This window comes from Vanessa cardui, chromosome 8 (genome assembly GCF_905220365.1).
Source record: "Vanessa cardui chromosome 8, ilVanCard2.1, whole genome shotgun sequence".
Taxonomy (NCBI): domain Eukaryota; kingdom Metazoa; phylum Arthropoda; class Insecta; order Lepidoptera; family Nymphalidae; genus Vanessa; species Vanessa cardui.
In genome coordinates this window covers 14,251,938-14,270,921 of record NC_061130.1, presented here as the reverse complement: position 1 = coordinate 14,270,921, position 18,984 = coordinate 14,251,938, and the positions used below count along the sequence as shown (strand labels likewise).

Here is an 18,984-nt window from a genome sequence, read left to right as displayed (position 1 = left end):
TACACGAATGCGTTTAAAAGTTTTTTTGTTTTTAGGGTACATGTATAAAAGTGTTTCTGTTTTTATCATATATTTTGAATACCTAAACATATTATGCGAATCTCTACACCGAGTGACTATGGATTAATGAATTCAGGGCAGTCTTGTTTTTATTTTTAATTTATAAGATACAATATTGATTTAAATAAAACTAGTTATAACGGATTTTAATCGCGTATATTAATTATTTTGGACATCCCGACGTAGACTACCCGTGACCACGAACGCTGTAAAGTGCTCGAAACGTCGGGATGTCCAAAATAATTAATATACGCGATTAAAATCCGTTATAACTAGTTTTATTTAAATGTGTAATAATCGCGAAAATTTAAGACAACATTATACAATATTGATTTATATGTAGGCTGAGGTATACATATTTACATCCTAATTATGATTCACAATGTTTGATAATAATCTGTTGTAGTTTTGTATATACAGATAGGTTGTCTGGCAAATGTATATGCCATACACATTGGCTCTGTAAGAAATTTTAACCATTCCTGAGGGCCAACGAGCTACCAACCTTGGGAAGTGAGAAATGATACACCTTGTAACCGGAACATAGCTATACCAACCTAGCCAGTAAATGATTTAATCCCTACCATTAAGTAAATACCACTTTTGTCACACAAAACTTTCTTAATTATTTTTTATTTGAAACATTTCACAATTCTTAAGATAACATTATCTTGAATTGAGCTATCAAGTTATTTTATTCACTAATTAATTGTAATATAAGTTTATAATTAATTAGTGGAAAATACAATGTAACTACGTAGATAAATTGAGTACCTAGGTATTGTATATAAAGGTTTTATATAAATTCAAATGTGTTTACACCAATTATAATCTGCGCTATTAACGTAGGTGATGTCATTTGATTTGTGTTATTTAAATTAATTCCGTGTAGGAAAACCGCTGAAACATTTTATGTAATAATAACATAATAGTTTATATAACAAGTGTCCTGTTATACATATCAACTAGCGACGCGCCCCGGCTTCGCACGGGAGCTATACTGATACTAAATATACTACATAATTTGTTTACTTACAACATAACATTAAAAACTTAAAAAATTATCTGTGTTTCTTTACTATATTGTCCATGTGTTATATACAAAACCTTTCTTTCGAATCACTCTGTGTATTAAAAAAAACCGCATCAAAATCCGTTGCGTAATTTTAAAGATAGGGACAGATAGCGGTAAGCTTCTTTTATTTATTTATTTATATTTGTATACTATATATTATTTTTGTAATCTATGTAAAATATATCATCATTGTTTTGGTTTTCTGCAGGTACCATCTAGGAGAATATATTTGTTTTAAGAGATTTTAGTTTTGAGAAATATTTATCTGGAGTGAAGTACTACATGTGTCAAAATATTTAGAAAAACATCATCATATTACACAAAATAATTGTAAATATCGTAATAAATATATGTACATAAAAACCTTTTTGAATCTTTTTTTCTCATTATTTTCATAAAATCGATGTTAAATAATTGTATATAATAAATCTAGACGTGTAAATCTCATTCAAAGATTTCATTAATTTTTTTAATCTATTCGAAACAATGCCCTACGTCACGTGTTTGTTTTTGATTGATCATAATAATCAGTTGACCTACTTTTAAAAAAAGAATGAAAATTTAATACTTCGATAACACTCACCTCTTGAAGTGACATTTTTTATCAATCACAAGTTACACGTCTGACATTTCTTATCACTTCATTAAATCAATGTCATTTTTGCTATCAAAATCACTTCACTGCATTCCAAAATATATAAAAACTATTTACAATTAACTTCACGACGGCCAGTAATCACATTTCATCTAAATAAACAAAAACAAAAAAAAAAATAAACATCTACCCACTTTTATGAAATTGATTTCTAATTGGGTTACGTATTCGAATTGTTTTAAATTAAGAACATTTCGTATTTCAAATTTGGAACTGCACACGCTCGGTCGCAACGTCTGAAGGTCGCGGAGTGCAACCATCTACTGTTTCAATCTTTCAACCCTTCTAGTAACTCGATCCAGTGTACTAGAATCACTAGTTATTTTAGGTGAAGGCTAGTCACACGTTTTGATCCTCACCTAATATATACAAATTAATTAATTAATATAATTGTAATAAATCTTTATCAAAGGACGTCGTCAAAACATAACTCGAATTAACTAAATAATTTAAGGTTCAAACTTCAAAGTTTATCGATTAGACAAACAGCACACGTGTGGCGCGTTGATCATTGAAATTAATTAATGAAATTTCAAAAATCGAAGGCGATGTGAATTACGAGAAATCGCTTTATTGTTTGTTTAAAAAAAAAAGTACGATAGAAAGATCGATTCGACGTGAGAGTAACTTGAACGATACAATCGTACATTTTCACATCACACATACACAAATAAATATAATCAAACCGAATTATGTATACGGCTTAAACTTGCTGCACTCGTGCTGATGTCACCGTGACCTTGGATTACTTATATCTCCTTAATTGCGCGTAAAATTTGACGTTTCTTTACAGATATTATTTGTACAAATGTTTCGTTTTATTTTGTATTTATTCGAGTATTGTTTCGAGGTTTTCGTTTGTTCGCGTTTTTGTTCGCTCGTTCGTCAGACGTCCGGCCGGGTGGACGTCCGCGGAGCGACTGGCGCGCGATTGGCCCGTGTAACGTTATCAGTCTCTTATCACTAATGAAATGCGATTTTGTTTGTTACGAATTTTCGCTTTTCATGACTGATAATGACTTGTATCGTTTTGAAGGTTAATGTTTTTTAATTACGAACGAATATCACGGCTTCTAATCCGGGCGAGTTATTTATGTTCATATTCATCATGTTCAATATAAATGATTAAAATACTATAACTACTGAGTTTCTTGTCGGTTCTCGGTAGAATCTACTTTCCGAACCGGTGGTAGCTTCATTTAATTGTAAAATGACGATTCAAAAGTGCTTGTAAAAGCCTACTTGAATAAAGTACATATATTTTGATTTGATTTGATGTGACTCGCTGGGAAAATTGACTTGCCCACCACTTACGACCTCATGTATTCAATTATGATCTATTTCATATAATTCCTTTATAATTGTCGCGTTAAATAGTAATCAGTTAAATTACCACGAATACCGCCGAAATATTTATCCACAGTTATATTAAAACCTAATCTATTTGCAATTCTACTAAACTTTATCAGTATTTAAACTATAATTTGAATGCCTTAGTTTTATAATTAGGTATGTTTAATTAATTCAGTGATTACCGACTTGTTACTAGTAATCGCCCGCGGCTCTGCTGGCGTTTTAGCGTGTTGGTTGTCATATATCAGGCAAATAAGTAGCCTATGTCCTTTCATGGAGTTCGAGTTTGCTTCATAACAAATTTCATCAAAATCAGTTCAGCGGTTTGGTCGTGAAAGAGACAGACAGTTACTTTTACATTTATAATATTAATATAGATTTATTGCTGACTTTACGCACACTGTAAATAATGTGTCAGCACGCTAGTCACTCACACATACTTACAAATGTCAATAATAACTTTTTGAAGGAGAGTTTTCCTTAATATTCTAATGAAAAGATCTCAATAGATCTTTAACTCATGCATTATCGGAATCTAAACGACGATTTAGTATTCCAAATTTGAATTAATCTTTTTTTTTTAATCAACAATAGGCAAAGACGTTTTCATTCTGTGCTTATATTTATATTGTATTGAGTTCGAATAATTATGAAACCGTTCGAAAATGAATACGCAAATATTTAAAAAGGTTAGGATGGAATTAATTTGCTGTGCAATCTTGGAATACTTTCTAATCGATTAACAACGGTTACGTTAGACTAATTAAAGGTGGATTCACATCAGCGAACACTGACGATACTCCATGCCTTATCATTGTTTCACAGAAATAATTTAAGTAATTTTTATTGTTGTTACTTTAAATTTTGGTACAATCAATCAACTATTAAGTTATATTACTAATATTTGATGCAAATCTATTTTTTTAATTACACAGATAATAATAAAATTTCATTATGTTTTGCACCTTTGTCATGTTATTTTGTATGAAAAATTTTACTGTGATGTTTTTCAAATTGTAATAGCAATGCAAACTTTTATTGTAACTAACGTAACTGCTGATATAAGTTAAACATATATACTTTACATAGTAATTGTTATTAAAATTGTAATTATAAAAAATTCAATACGTCTGTATTCTATTTTGTATCGACAAGTAAGATCGGATTTTATAGAATAGAATTCCTTCTAAAAACACGTACCGTAAGTATGAACCGACCTTTAACTAGGGAATTATGTCAGTACACATTGTTCGCAAAATTTTAACACAATTACTAACATTATATAATTTTTCTATAGTAATAAATCATGTTTTGCTATAGTACTTCTACTAAGAATTTTTATGATATAATTATTGAATTTTTATATCACGCCGTGGTAAGTTAAGCCCGGGACTTCCCTGGCATTGAGAAGATCCCTCGGGCCTTCCTAAAATCCCCTCTGGGTAGGTACCAACCACTTACCAAATTTTCTACCATCATACAAAAATACTTAGCACTGTACTCCAGTTTGGAGGGTGAGTGAGCCAATTAACGGGCATTAGTGATATAATATAATTCGAGGTGGGTGGCCCATTTGTCCACCTACCAATACAAAAACAAATAAAATGGTCTTATATATTGACTATGTTCGAAACGTATGCCAATTATCGAACATTACTTTGCATACAGAGTTTCGACTCGAGATGACATCAGAATACGATAATAGAAAACCTATTTGGAAGTCCGAGGTTGTCCGCCTTCGAAACATATATCATTGTATGCATTTATATATTCAAACTCAAAAGGCAATACTGCTGGTTAAAGCTTTATGGAAGTTTATATTTTCAACCGACTTCAAAAAGGAGGAGGTTATCAATTCGACCTCATAAATTAAACAGGCTCCAAATATAACAATAACTATAACTATGTTATATAATCGTAAATCGACTGTTAAGTAGTCTAATATTTTTCATTTCATTTTACCTAGGAAGACTCTAAAAAGTATGTTAAATATGCAATTATTTTTATTACTTTTTAGTGCTTTTTTATTTGTTTTAAAATAGTGTTTTGTTTGAAGTCGGTTATTCTTTTTTTTTAAATTTTATTTATAATTGATATTAATATTCGCACCGTAAACAAAATTCGATTGTAAGCTAGAAACGGGGCCTTCGCATGAGTTCTATGCTGATACTAAATATACTACAGAATTTATTTATTAACGACATCACATTGCAATCTTCGAAAATTAATAGTGTTTCTTTACTATATTGTCCATGTATTATTATACAAAAACCTGCTAAAATATGCGTCACAAATCGGTTACGAAATTTTATAGATCTAAGCATACATAGGGACAGACAGCGGTAAGCGACTTTGTTTTATAATAAGTAATGATTAAACAATTTCTCTAATTAAACTACCCCTTTCATACACAAAACTAGATCACGATAGTCATCATTGTTGAGTGGGAGGTATTGTATTTATAGCACTAACACAGAGCCTCACCGAAAGTGAAATAAAGTTGTATCGAAACAAACATCTTTATAACAATCTTTATACAGACCTTACGTTATTAATGAACTATTAATTATTGTGTAGCAATCGCGCCTCAGTGAGGTCTTGATCAAAAACAAAGAGTTGTAGTATATCATAAACTGCCAGTTAAATGTCGTTAACACTAAAATTTAAGTAAGAAGTCAATAATGCGTCATCGTCTGTAATTTTTTGCACCTCGAATGCTTCATTTGCATTCGTATTTCGTGTGTCATTTGATTACTTTATATAGTACAGTACGACACAACTCAGATGTAGCATCGGCAAAATTCGTAAAACCGATCACATCCGAATTGAATACGCTATCCAAAATTATCAATATTTATTTCTTATCTAAATATGATCTTTACACAAATGTAATAACTTGTAATATCATATCACCTAATATATCCGTCAATTTGACACGTCGATTTATATGTAATGCTTTTTCTGACGCGATAATCTATAGCGACGAATAGCGACGAATGGCACGACAGGGTGCTATTTCTATTGGTTGTGTGAATCGTTAGTCGGTTTTATTGCTTGCCGATGCTACATCTAAGTTGTGTCGTACTGTACCTACACTAAAAATGTCAATGACTCAAGCTTCAGTTATTTAAGTAATCAAGTGTAGATGGCGCTACTTGTATGATATTTTGTTCTCTATTCAAATTATTTAATTAATATTCAAATAGGTTTTTTGATGTGTAACATCCACAGACGGACCTCGACGCGTGGGGAGAACGAAAACGCTTCATAACACACTCGTATGCCGCCATGCCTGACTTTCCTGTGTGTACTTTGTGTTCAGAACTATTTAATATGAATATCATTATAGAAAACAAATAATTTATCTGACGTTGACTCTCAAGCCTTTTACACAGACACTAAGGTGTGTAGGTAGCTTCCTAACCGGGCTAAAAATTAGGGCGGAAAATGAAAAAAAAAACGAATGACGTCATCCTGCGAGGACTTTAATAGCTATGTACTGACCTGGGCGGCTGCTGGAGCGTCGTGTGGTCGCAGGGCATGCAGAGTGCCCTCGTGCTGGTCGGCGAAGGCGCGCACGCACGCCGCCGCCTCGCGGTACCGTCGCCAGAGCTCCACCGCCTTGTGGTACCTGCAAGAGAAATACTCTATAACATCTACTTCAAATAATCGTAAAAGTCGAAGAGCACTTTTTTTTTAATATTTTTTTTTTAATACGAGACAACATCACATACATTACTCTGATTCCAATGTAAGTAGCTGAAGCACTTGTATTATGGAAATCAGAAGTAACGACGGTACCACAACACCCAGACCCAAGACAACATAGAAAATTAATGGTAATCTACATCGACTCGGCCAGGAATCGAACCCGGGACCTCAGAGTGGCGTACCCATGAAAACCGGTGTACGCACCACTCGACCAAGGAGGTCATCATAAGAGTATAAATCTCAAAATTCTTTACGAGTGACCTTCGAGGAGAATTATTTGCTGTCTGTCTGTTTCTCTTAAAGTAAATAATAATCTTTTAAATGATTTCTTCTAAAATACAGGGTAGATAACAACACTCACTTGTCGCAGAGCTGCGTCAGGTTGGAGCAGGTGTGCTCGTATGCCGCAGCTGCGTCGTCCAGCTCTTTCCTGAGCTTGGCGACGATGCCGGGCTCACAGCTTGACTCCAGCGGCGCGGCGGCCTCACGCAGGGAACCAACCAACTCACCGCTCCGACGTGACAGCGAGTCACTTAGTGTCTGAGATAAATTAGAACAATTAAATTGAAAACTATACTTTAATTATGATCATCATCATCAATATCGACAGCCTTTAAATTTCTCACAGCTGGGCTAAGGCAAGGTCTCTCCCTGTAAGGAGAAAATTTGGAACATATTCCACCACACTGTTCCAATGCGGGTTGGTGTAATACACATGTGGCAGAATTTCTATGAAATTAGACATGCAAGTTTCCTAGCAATGTTTACCTTCACCACCGAGCACGAGATGTTTTTACAAACACATAGTAAGCACATGCAATATTCAGTGCTGGGTTTAAACCCGCAGTCATTGGTTAAGATGCACGCGTTCTAACTAATAGGCCATCTCGTCCCTTAACATTACGATATGAAGATTGGTTTACTGGAACGATTGCTTACAATAAAGTAAAAGATACATACATATAAATATAATTCCAAATTTTTTTTTTTAATATGAGACAACATCACATACATTACTCTGATCCCAATGTAAGTAGCTGAAGCACTTGTGTTATGGATATCAGAAGTAACGACGGTACCACAAACACCCAGACCCAAGACAACATAAAAAACTAATGGTAATCTACATCGACTCGGCCGGGAATCGAACCCGGGGCCTCAGAGTGGCGTACATATGAAAACCGGTGTACACACCACTCGACCATGGAGGTCGTCATTCACATGGTTTAACTAACCTCAAGTTTCTCAGTGGCTTTGAGCAGACGATCATAGTCGACTTGGCCCTGCACTGTGAGCAGTTCCACCATGTAGTCAGCCTCTCGCACGGCGCCCTGCACCAGCTCCAGCTGACGTTCGAATCGTCTCCACAGCTGCACTTTACTGCGCAAGCGAACGCTCAGCTCGTTGCAAGCTGCTTCCAGTTCAGCGTGTGTGTCCTGAATAATAAAATTAATATCTTCAATATCAAGGTATCTTCAATAACTATATTTAATTTTATTTTCCAAATAGTTTTCTAAATGTAAGGATCATCACATAGTAAACTACGTCGCCGCCGTCTGTCCCTATGTATGCTTCGATCTTTGCAGTGTTTTCGAATAGATAGGCTGATTTGAGCGGAAAGTTTTTATGTCTAATAATGGACAATATATTAAAGGAACAAGAAAAAATCTTTAATATATTTAGTATCAGCATTGCACCCTTGCTAAGCCGGGGCGGGTCGCTAGTTAATATTTGAAATATCATGAATATAAAAATTACCTGTAGTGCAGAAATGTCCCTTTCAATGCTTATAGGTGATACGCAGACGCGAAGTGCTATAGGCAATGTGTGCAATGCCTGTCTCAGCGCTAGAATGTCTCGCCATTGTGCCGAGAGATCTTCTATCAGTTTCTCGCACGTTTGTGACGCTCTTTCAACCACATCGCTGCCGAGGCGCTCGGCTGCTTCACACTCTTCCAACGTCAGTTGAGCGCGTCGTTGACTCTTTTGACAACGGGCAATACCGGCTTGCACTTGCAATATTTTCTCCTTCAAGAGCATACTTCTTTCAAGCTCTTCAGCTATTTGATCGTCCAGTAATCCAGACTGGGTCAAAAGTGCGCCTAGACGCTCTGATTCCGCGGTTGGAAGTAAGCTCAACCTGCCGAGTTCGTTCTGTATTCTGTCGATTCGGCTTGTCATCACTTGAAGACGTTCAATGTAGAGGTTTAATTCATCGTCACTCTTTATGACGCCTTTTAGAGCGTCCAGCATTGCCCTCAGCTCTCTCATTTCATCTTCGAGTATATTAAGCTTTTCACTCGAGGGAACATCACGATCAGATATGTTTTTGATTGCCGATGTGTGTATGTGGCAAATTCTCGATGACAAATCCCGCCATTTATCTTCAATTTTGGAGAAGAATTGACGTTGCACCATTTCATCTGATATCGGTAGTATTTCCAAGGCCTTTTCAAATTGAACTCCAGATTCATTCTTCAAGTTATTATGAACTTCATGCTGTGCCTTTAATTCCCAGAAACGACGAAGGTTACTTGTTGTTGTAATATTTTCAGGAGTGATGTGTTCCAGCTCTTTATTCGCTAGTTTCATCCAACCTTCGATCCTGTCAATGAGATTGTCATACGTCACCCAGTTCTCTTTGAACGCTGTCAAGCGTGTTAACCTGGAATCGATGTCTTCTTGAAGTTTAAGTAAAGTATCAAGTGCAACAGAGCATTCCGTTTCAAGCCCCGAACAAACTATTAAGCCCTGAAGTCCTTCCGTAATAGACAGTAAACGAAGCATTTTAGCATAATGTTGTGATGCGTCAAGGCTTATTGACTGATAGAGATTGATGTATTGTTCGTGGTCAATGGAAGTTACGTTAGAAAGATCGGGAATTCTTTGTTGTGCTACTCTAAGCCATTGTTGTTCTTCTTTCATGCTCTGATCCAGCACACTCCACCGTGAAGCGGCTAAAGTCATTTGCTGAGCGCGACCAGCAGCCCTATCAATAATTAACGTTGCTCTATCATGCAAAGAATGGTGTAATGCTGAATACTTAGTTCTTGTTTCAGTATCTAAGTTGTTTTCCAGCGATTCAAGTATCGCTCTGCAATGACTTAAGTTTATAAAGAACTTTCTGTGTTTCTGGATTTCTTCGTAGAGGTGATCTAAGTTAGAAACAATTATTTTTCCGTCGAGCAGTGCCTCTGCTACATCAGTAATTTGTCCGAAGTCCTGCAAAGTTTGTTCATATTCTTCAGCCAATGACGTTAATTGTAAGAGCCGATCTCTTTCAGTGTTAATTGTGTTTTCTATTTGTTTAGTTCCTTCATCTATTGCAAAGAGTTTTGATGGGCATTCTCTTTTTGGATTTGTGTCCATAAAGTTACGATAAACTTGGAACATTTTCTTGGTAAAATCTAAATTATATACATTATCTTTTTCAATCTCATCCAGACTATCAAGTTTCTTCTGTGTAGGATTTTCTGACATAATTAATTCGTCTAAGGTAGTTTTAAGTTTATTTACAGATAAGTCTAATATTTCAATATCTGACAAAAATTTGTTCCAATCGTTTTCCTCTTCTTTTACCTTTTCAGACGTTTTACTTCTATAATAACTAATGGTTTGTATTTGACGCGTGATGGTCTCAATTAATGTAATAATTTCTTCATTTACTTCCGTTACATATACTATTTCTCTCAGTCCTTGAACATAATTTTCTAATGCTTTTACACGTTCAGATTCATTACTTGCTTTATCTCCTTCAATAGCTTGTCTTTGAATTTTATATTGAATCTCCTCCAGCCAAATAGATATCGTTTCAATCACAACAATAATACTCTTTTCGACTTTAGTTGGATCGTTGTTTTTTATAGCACTTTTGATTTCTTCTAATTCTTTGTTGACAACTAAATCATACGATTTCTCTACAGAAGGCTCAATAAGTGCTACAGTTAAAGCATTTTCTGATAATTTTTGAGGTTCGCTAAGATATTGTGTTCTTTTTTCTAGGGTATTAATCAATCTTGCTTTGCCAACTTTTGGTGTAAATATTGTTTTACTCGGAGATGGTGATTTTGATTTAGACCTTTGAACAACATCCGAATAAGTAGGTTTTTGCGCAGTTATATAAATTTCTTGCTGATTTGGTTGGACAGGACTAGCTAGTTGTGAAATACCTTCGTCTATAGAAGAGGTTTCTTTACTAGATAAATCTTCACTTGTTGGCGTAACTGAAAGTGATAATTCGGCATTGATAGGATCTGATAAGCTGCTTGGTGATTGTAATGGCGAATCTGTCTTTTTCTTGGGTTTTCTTTTCTTCTGCTTATGTGTGTCTTTAATTGGTTGGGGAATTTGCTCTGCTTGGCGTTCATTTTCAATGAAGTCATGTGTAGATCGTGGAATAGAGATTTGAGCTCGCAAATGGATTTCATAAGGTTCGTCGGTAGATGTTGATATCGAATCCTCCGAATAATCTCGTGGAGATGTTTGTTGAGTGCTATCGATGGTTTTAATTTCATTTTTACTGCTATAATTTGCTGGTGATAATAATCTATCTTCCTCGTTATAATCTCTAGGCGTAGTTTGCTGAGTATCATCAACAGTGACTATTTCTTTTCTAATCAAATCGAATTGCGAAGTAGGTGTAGTAATATTACTCTCAATTCTAGGTGTAGTTTGTTGGACGTTATCAATCATGGTCGGTTCTTTTCTGGTTATATCAAATTCTGATTTTATTTCAACGTCATCATTTCTAGGAGTCGTTTGTTGAGTCTTGTCAATTGTTGATATTTGACTGGTAGCATCTGTTGCAGGTAAGCTTGAACTTTCTTGTTTATTATTTTCTATATCTCCAATTGATAAATCGGACTGCGTAAAGGTATCGACTAGAGGAATGTCAGGAGTTTGAATACTTGTCTCTATTAATTCCATAATTTTGGTAGGTGATGTTGATGTTTCTTGATCTACTACATCTTGTTTGACTGTTTGTATATCGGTTTCTGTTGTTTCAATTGTTATTTCAGTGCTCTTTTCATCCCTATGTACTTGAGGTAGGGGTGAAGTTTGAATACCTCGACAATCTTTTTCCACTACTTTATCAACATCGTTTACGGGTGAGGATGTTTGTGAAAATTTGTCATCAGGAGAAACTATATCTCTTGAGATGACTTGAGTAGTGACCTCAGTTTTCATAATTTCTTCCGGTGATTCTGTCCGACTTGTCTGAATTTGTGAATCTAACAAATCCACTTTATCGATAATCTTTATATCGTACAGAGTTTGAGTGTGGGCTTCAATATCTTCAACGGGTGTAGTCTGAGTTAATATTTCTTTGACAGGAGTGGGAGAAGTTTGCAATTCAGAGTCAATCATCTCCGTCTTGGCAATTTCTTTAATGTCTTCTTTTTCAACTTCCTGTACTTCGGGTGAGGTTTGAACTGAATATTCGCTAATAGGAATTTCTTCTACAACAGGTATTGGATAAGTCACAGTGGTAGTCACTTCCTTTTGAATTATTTCTGGACTGCTACCGATACATTCTTCGACAATTTTTACAGTATTTATATCAGACGTCTCACTTATGGTGTGGTATGATTCCTCCTGAGGTGATGAAGTGGTTATTTCAGCGCCTACCTTTGGGCTCTCTGATTTTGTTTCTGATGCTGTTGATGGTAGATCTTCCGAAATCTTGTCAGTAACAGGAGTCTTTTTCTTACTTTTCTTAGACTTTATTTTCCTCTGACTAATAGGTTCTTCCATTTCCACTGGGGTTGAAATTTCAGTGTCTCCTTCAGTGGTTGTTTGTTTTGGATAAACAGTTTCTTCACTAATCGCATGAGACTTTCGCTTCTTATGTTTCTTTTTCTTTTCTACTACTGGTTCTTGTTGTAAAGATAAATCTTCGGGTTCATAACCTTTTTCTGTAATTATTTCGACATCTGTAGATGCGGATAAGGGTTCATCACTAACATCCTTTGGAACCACTTCTGCTTCCAATAAACTTGGGGATGGTTTTGGCGATTCATTCTTTGGCGGAGTTGGTAATTTAACGTAATGGCTTAATGATGAACTGTCTGTACCTTCTATACTTTTATCTGTTTCCATATAAGATTCGGTATGAATGGAATCGTTGCTCTTGAATGGTTCATTAATATCAGGTAACGTTTGTTGGTCATCTATATTTGATTTTTCCGGTATCAACTGAGAGTCTGATACTTTTTCATTATTTTCTTTATTTTTGAGCTGTTCTTCAATAACAGTAATCTCAGCTGGCAAATCGGCCTTGATATCTTTTTTAATTATTGATGGCGTGGTTGTTTCAAATTCTTCTATTTTAATATCTACTTCAATTTTGGGTTCGTATTTTTTGTCTTTGTCTATTTTTGAAAGAGACATTGTCATATCGACTGTTTGAGTTGGATTTCGTTCATTTTCAGGTTTCTTCTCCAAGTCACTCTTCAATTCGCAAGTTTGCAGTGATTCATCAGGGACATCGTCTTTCTGCTTCTCACTTTTAAATGAGTCTACATCTTGAACAACACTTGTATCTGCATTCAAACGTTCCGATTCAATGAAAGCAGCAATATCTTGTTTTGTGTTTGATTTAATGGGCGCAGAAACAACTGAATGAGTATATTCCCATGGCTCAACACTTTCTATGGGAGATGGATGACTTGGTATAACTTTTTCTAAAACTTCAGGAGATTCTTGAGAAGGTGACTGAAATTGTTGTATATAGGATATTTCTGGTTCCTTACTTTCAGCATTTATTGCTACTTCGGTAATTACAGTTCCTGTTTCTGCAATCTCTAATTCTACCGATGATTGGCTTTGAGGATACGAGAGCTTCTTTGATTTTTCAGTTTGAATATCACATGGTAAAGAAACATTAACTTCAGATATTTGCATAGTGCTTACTCGGTCATTTAATTGTTCTTTTATTTCTTTTTCTTGTGTAATTATGTCATCCACCGATTTATCAATGTTACTTTCTTTTAAATTTTCTGTATTTTTCTTTGTTTCCTCAGTCAAAAATTCAGCTGTTATATCTTTGTTGTTCAATGGAGTTTTTTCAGATGTTATAGCTAATTTACTAGGTTGTACAGAAAATTCTTCCTGCTTCTTATCAAGACCTTTTTCCTTTTCTCTTTGTTCAGTAACATTTTTAGTATCTAACTTAGCAGTGAGAGTTTTATCCTCAATAACTGTACTTTCTTTTTCCGTGTTGGTGTCCGAAAGATTACTTACCGGTGCTCTAGATATATCTTCAAGAAATTCCTTACTTTCAGAAATTTCTGGAGTTTGTTTTTCTAGTTTATCATTGGTTATTGTGGAATCAGTAAGCTGTAAGTCAATATCAGCTTTAATAGTTGTCTCTGGTATATATTCGCTGTCCGAGTCTTCAATAATTTTTTCAGTGACTTGTTTTTTACCATCAATAATATTTACTTGACGTATAATCTTAATCTGTTTAGTTTTAATACCTTCCTCTTGAATAGTTAAGTTTGAATTTCCTTCAAGAGTTTCTACTTCATCTGGTTCTTCTACTACTTCTTCTGTTACATGTTCTTTGCCATCAATGAATTGAATATGTCTTATGATACGTGTCCTGGTAGTTGTTTTTATTACATCTTGTGTTCGTTCTTCCTTGCCTGGCACAACTGTTTGAGAGTTTTCCTCTAGTAAAGTATTTTCTTTAGCTTTCTTGTTTGCTTCATCCGGTTTATGATGATCAAAGGTTTTTTCAGTATTTACACTGGGCTCTCGTTTGAATATTTTGTTATCTTTTCTTTCTTCTTGAGTATCTTTTGGTAAATATATTTCTGGAGTCATACTTTCTGCAGTCTCTAAAGATTTGAATCTATTTTTATCATCTGTTAGCAAAACATGAGAATGTTCAGCTTCCATTTCAATAAATCTGCTAGAACTTTCAACAAGAGATTGATCCTTTGAAATATCACATGAGCTTTTATCGTCTAATATTAAATCTTTCGGAATAAGATTACTTTTGTCTGTATTATCTATACCTTTCTCGTCACCCAGGCTAATTACCTTTGGACTTTCGTCATTATCACCTTGTTTTGTTTTATTTAGTTCATCTGATTGGTCAACTGTAACGAATTGTTCATTTTCTAAAGTCGACATAGGCTCTAAAGTTTTATTTAGTGTTTCGCTTTTAATCAGGTTTTCGGTCTCAACAATTGAAGGTTTATCATCCTTTTGCTGCTCAACCGCTATAGGAAATGAAGCGATATTTTCTAGAATCTCTTGGCCTTTGTCTATAGATTTTTCAGGATGATGTTCTTCCAGGTCTGCCAACACTTGTTCGGTGTGATCTTGAAGAGCAATTTGGAATGGTTTTTGATTATCAACAGTATCAGGTTCATGAACAATTTTACTGTTTGCCACAGTGTCTAGCTCAATATCTACCACTGGTTCTTGAGGTTTCATTAGAGCAATTTCACTTAAGTCTTCACTTGGTTTTTTCGGCATTGATGAATCGTTTTCATTATCAACTATTAAGTTCTCGACGGACACAATATCTTTTTTATTTGAATCCTCGTGTAAATCCAGTTTCTGTTCAACCTTGTCAATTTTCGTTTCGTGTTGAAGACTTAATATGGTTGAGTGATTAGATTCGCTTTCAATTAATTTTCTTGAAATGTCACTAAGTGGTTCATCTACTATAAGTGCTCCCACATTAGATATTATATTTTCTGAAGTTTCTATAAGATGAGGTTTATCTGTAGTTTCTGTTATTGACTTTGTTGTTATTGTTTTCTTTGTATTATCAGTGTTTTTGTTTGCCTCACTTTCTTCGGGAAGAGAATGTTTAGTATCTACATCAATTGGAAGCGGTTTTTCCGTTGAAATTTCTGTCTCTACTTTTTCATTAGATTTTTGCAATTCTTCAGTTCGAGGAGCTTCACTCCGGATGAAATCTTCTGTGATATTAACAACAGAAATTTTACTTTCCTTTTCAGGAATCACAGCTGTTGGTTCATTCGAAATTTTCTCCTCTTTAACTTGTGTGATATCTGGTTTACTCATTTGGACATCTACAGAGGCGGTTACAGTAGATTCAGCGATGTATTCATCATCTGGATCTTCTATTATCCGCTCTATAACATTTTCTTTGCCGTCAATGATTTGAATTTGACGTATGATTTTAATCATTTTTGTTTTAGTGCCTCCTTCTTGAACAATATGTGGTACGATTGGAGTTCCTTCTATTATTTCTATATCATCTGGTTCTTCAATTACTTCTTCTGTCACATGTTCTTTACCGTCAATAATCTGAATGTGTTTAATAACGCGTTTTCTGGTTCTAGTCACTGTTGTGCGCATTTGTATTTGATCTGAGGTATCTAGTTTACTAATTTCTGTCGGTAGCGCCGAAATTTGTTCCTTAGATTCTACAATGTTTTGCTTCTTTGGTAAAACGTTTTCTGTGTCTAATAAATTTGAATGCTTTACTTCATTTTCTATCCAATCTTTAGTTAAATCTTTGATATTTTTATCTTGCTTTTCAATATCCCTGCTAGGTTTTGCAGTTTCCTGCTCATTCAGCTCCATTATATGTGATTTGTGACTGATATTAATATGCTTTAAGTCTCGCTTATTAATATTATCAGGGTCTTCAACAATTAGCTGCGACTCCATTATTATTTTATTTTGATCGTTTTTATCTGAAGTTTGCATTAACTTTGAGTTGTCAACTTCACTTCCAATTATATCTTCAGTTTTAACAGTACTTTGATCTTGTTTTTCTACACGCTTAGGAACATCTGTAGCTTTCATAGAAATTTCCGGCTCTACGAGTTCAGTAATGTTCAAATTATTACTTGGAGTCTTATCTGATTCCGAGATAACCTCAAAATCATCGGGCTCTTCTACAACTTGTTCTGTGACGTGTTCCTTACCGTCGATAACATGAACTTGTCGAATGATTTTAATACGTTTTGTCTGTGTTTCATCTTGTCTTTGGAAGATTTGTGATACTTTTGGTTCGTCGTCAGTGATTTCGACCTCCTCAGGTTCTTCAATTACTTCTTCAGTCACGTGTTCTTTACCGTCAATAATTTGTATGTGTTTTATAATGCGCTTCCTTATTCTTATTACCTTTCTTGTTACTTTTTCTACAACTGTAGCAATATTTGCAGAACTCATTTGCATAGAATGCATACCACTGGAAATGAAAGACATTTCACCTTCTGTTAAATTATCATTTTTTTCTGAAACTGCAACATTCGTCAGTGCTGCATTTCTGTCGTCACTTTCTTTTTGTAAAAATTCTTTTGTTAATGTCTGCAAATTTGGTATGTCATGCGATATACTTGACTCTTTAGGTTGTGTTTGAGGTTTATCTTTTAGATCTTCGAATTTTTCTTTTCTTTCATTGTCTTTTTTAGTATCTTCATCTAGGTCGTGGTCAGTATCCTCTTTTCGACTACTAGGAGGATATGATGGCTTATCTTGGTTATCTGCGTCATCTTCAACTGTCACGCCTTCTCTTACATTTATAGATACTCTTGGAATTTGTTCTTCAAATACTTCCACACTATCGGGTTCCTCTATCACCTCTTCAGTGACATGTTCTTTGCCATCAATTATAACAACACGACGAATAAGACGACGCTTAGTTTTAGTAATTCGCTTTGTAACTTGTTGGACGACTGCAGTAACACTAGATGCAGACGTTTGAATATGATATGGGGTTTCACCTTCGGCTAATTGGAGTATTTCTTCAGGTTTCATCCCCTGTTCCATTTTAATAATCATATCAGGGTGTGAAGTAAACTCTTGTATAGTAACTTCACTGCCAGGAAGTCCAGATATAACTTTTCCATCATAAGTTTGATATTGAACATATCTATTGCTACCATCTTCTAATAATCTTGAGCTTGAACCTGTATCTTCTTTAAGTATCACTTGCGAGAATGATTGATCTTGAGGAACAGTATCACTGTGTATAGTTTGCTGAGGTTGAATTACTTGTTGTCGTGTTACTAAAGTTTTCCTTACTTTCCTAACTATTATTCTTTTGGTACCATCAGCATCAACAACAACCTCAGTCGTTGTTTCATCTGGTTCAACCATAACAGTTTCGAATGACTGAGGTAAGCTGTGTGTAATATTAAGCTTAGAATCTTTATGCATATCATCATCATTATATTGCGCATCTATTAGTAATGACTGTTCATCAATCTTTTGATCTCTCCTTACTGGTCGACTGGCAATTTCAATTGTTTCATGTCCATCAGAAATTGTCTGTTTTACTTGTATATTTTCAAGGATTTCTTTATCCGAAGACTTTGTTTCACTTGTTTGTACTTCTACTTCCTGTGGTGGAGCACAAGTCACCGATACGTCATGCAATATTTTTTCCTCTGGTTTACATATCACAGATCTGTCAACGACAGAAGGAGCCTCAGACATGAGACTCTTACCAGTTTGCGTTTCAGTAGTAGTACTGGGCTTAACTTGTTCTGGGCGAATTTTAATTTCTTCAATTTGCGTTTTTTCGTTTGTTTTACTTGGTCCTGGAGTAAGTTCACTTTTATCTCCAGAAACAACATCATCTAATTTTTCCACTACCGATTCATTCATTTTCAATTCTTGGTTATCAGATTCACGCGGAGACACAATTTCTTCCGGCATTGAAGTCGAATCAATAGTTCTATCCGTTTGTGATAGATCATCTTCCAGGAGTTCTGGTTCATTCCTGATCTGTATTAACATATGTCTCAATCTCAATATTTCTAAAATGACTAGACTTTTGGTTTCTTCTAATGATTTCATAGTTGTATGTAAATTTTCTTTCAACTGACTAGAATCTTCACGAATTACCGAAATAATAGAATTAATTAAGACTTCGTACTCCTCATATTCCCTAATATACCTTTCATATACTTCAATATACCTAATAATATCACTTTCAGTGACTACGTTTAATTGTTTTGTTGATTCTTTAAGCTCATTATTTATTTCTTCGAGCCAATTATCAAGTTTGGCTATCTTTTCTTTCTGTTCTTCCATTTCTTTAGTTTGACGTAACAGTTCGCCCTTCGCATCCTGTAATAAATTCAGAGGATACATTCATTAATTATACAAAATTTTTAGAGTCATAACTATT

At 34.8% G+C, this 18,984-nt stretch overlaps 1 protein-coding gene across 7 annotated transcripts in view; it reads right to left on the bottom strand.

Moving 5' to 3' along the window:
- LOC124532015 (muscle-specific protein 300 kDa) overlaps window positions 1-18,984 on the bottom strand; it is a 197,069-nt gene that overhangs the window by 23,406 nt on the left and 154,679 nt on the right. For all 7 annotated transcript variants that reach the window (XM_047106635.1, XM_047106633.1, XM_047106636.1 and 4 more), the window contains 4 exons: window positions 8,613-18,923; window positions 8,090-8,290; window positions 7,216-7,394; window positions 6,648-6,774 (listed from right to left, as the gene is read on the bottom strand). In XM_047106635.1, the coding sequence (XP_046962591.1) occupies window positions 6,648-6,774; window positions 7,216-7,394; window positions 8,090-8,290; window positions 8,613-18,923 (10,818 nt within the window). The remainder of the gene's footprint in view (window positions 1-6,647; window positions 6,775-7,215; window positions 7,395-8,089; window positions 8,291-8,612; window positions 18,924-18,984) is intronic.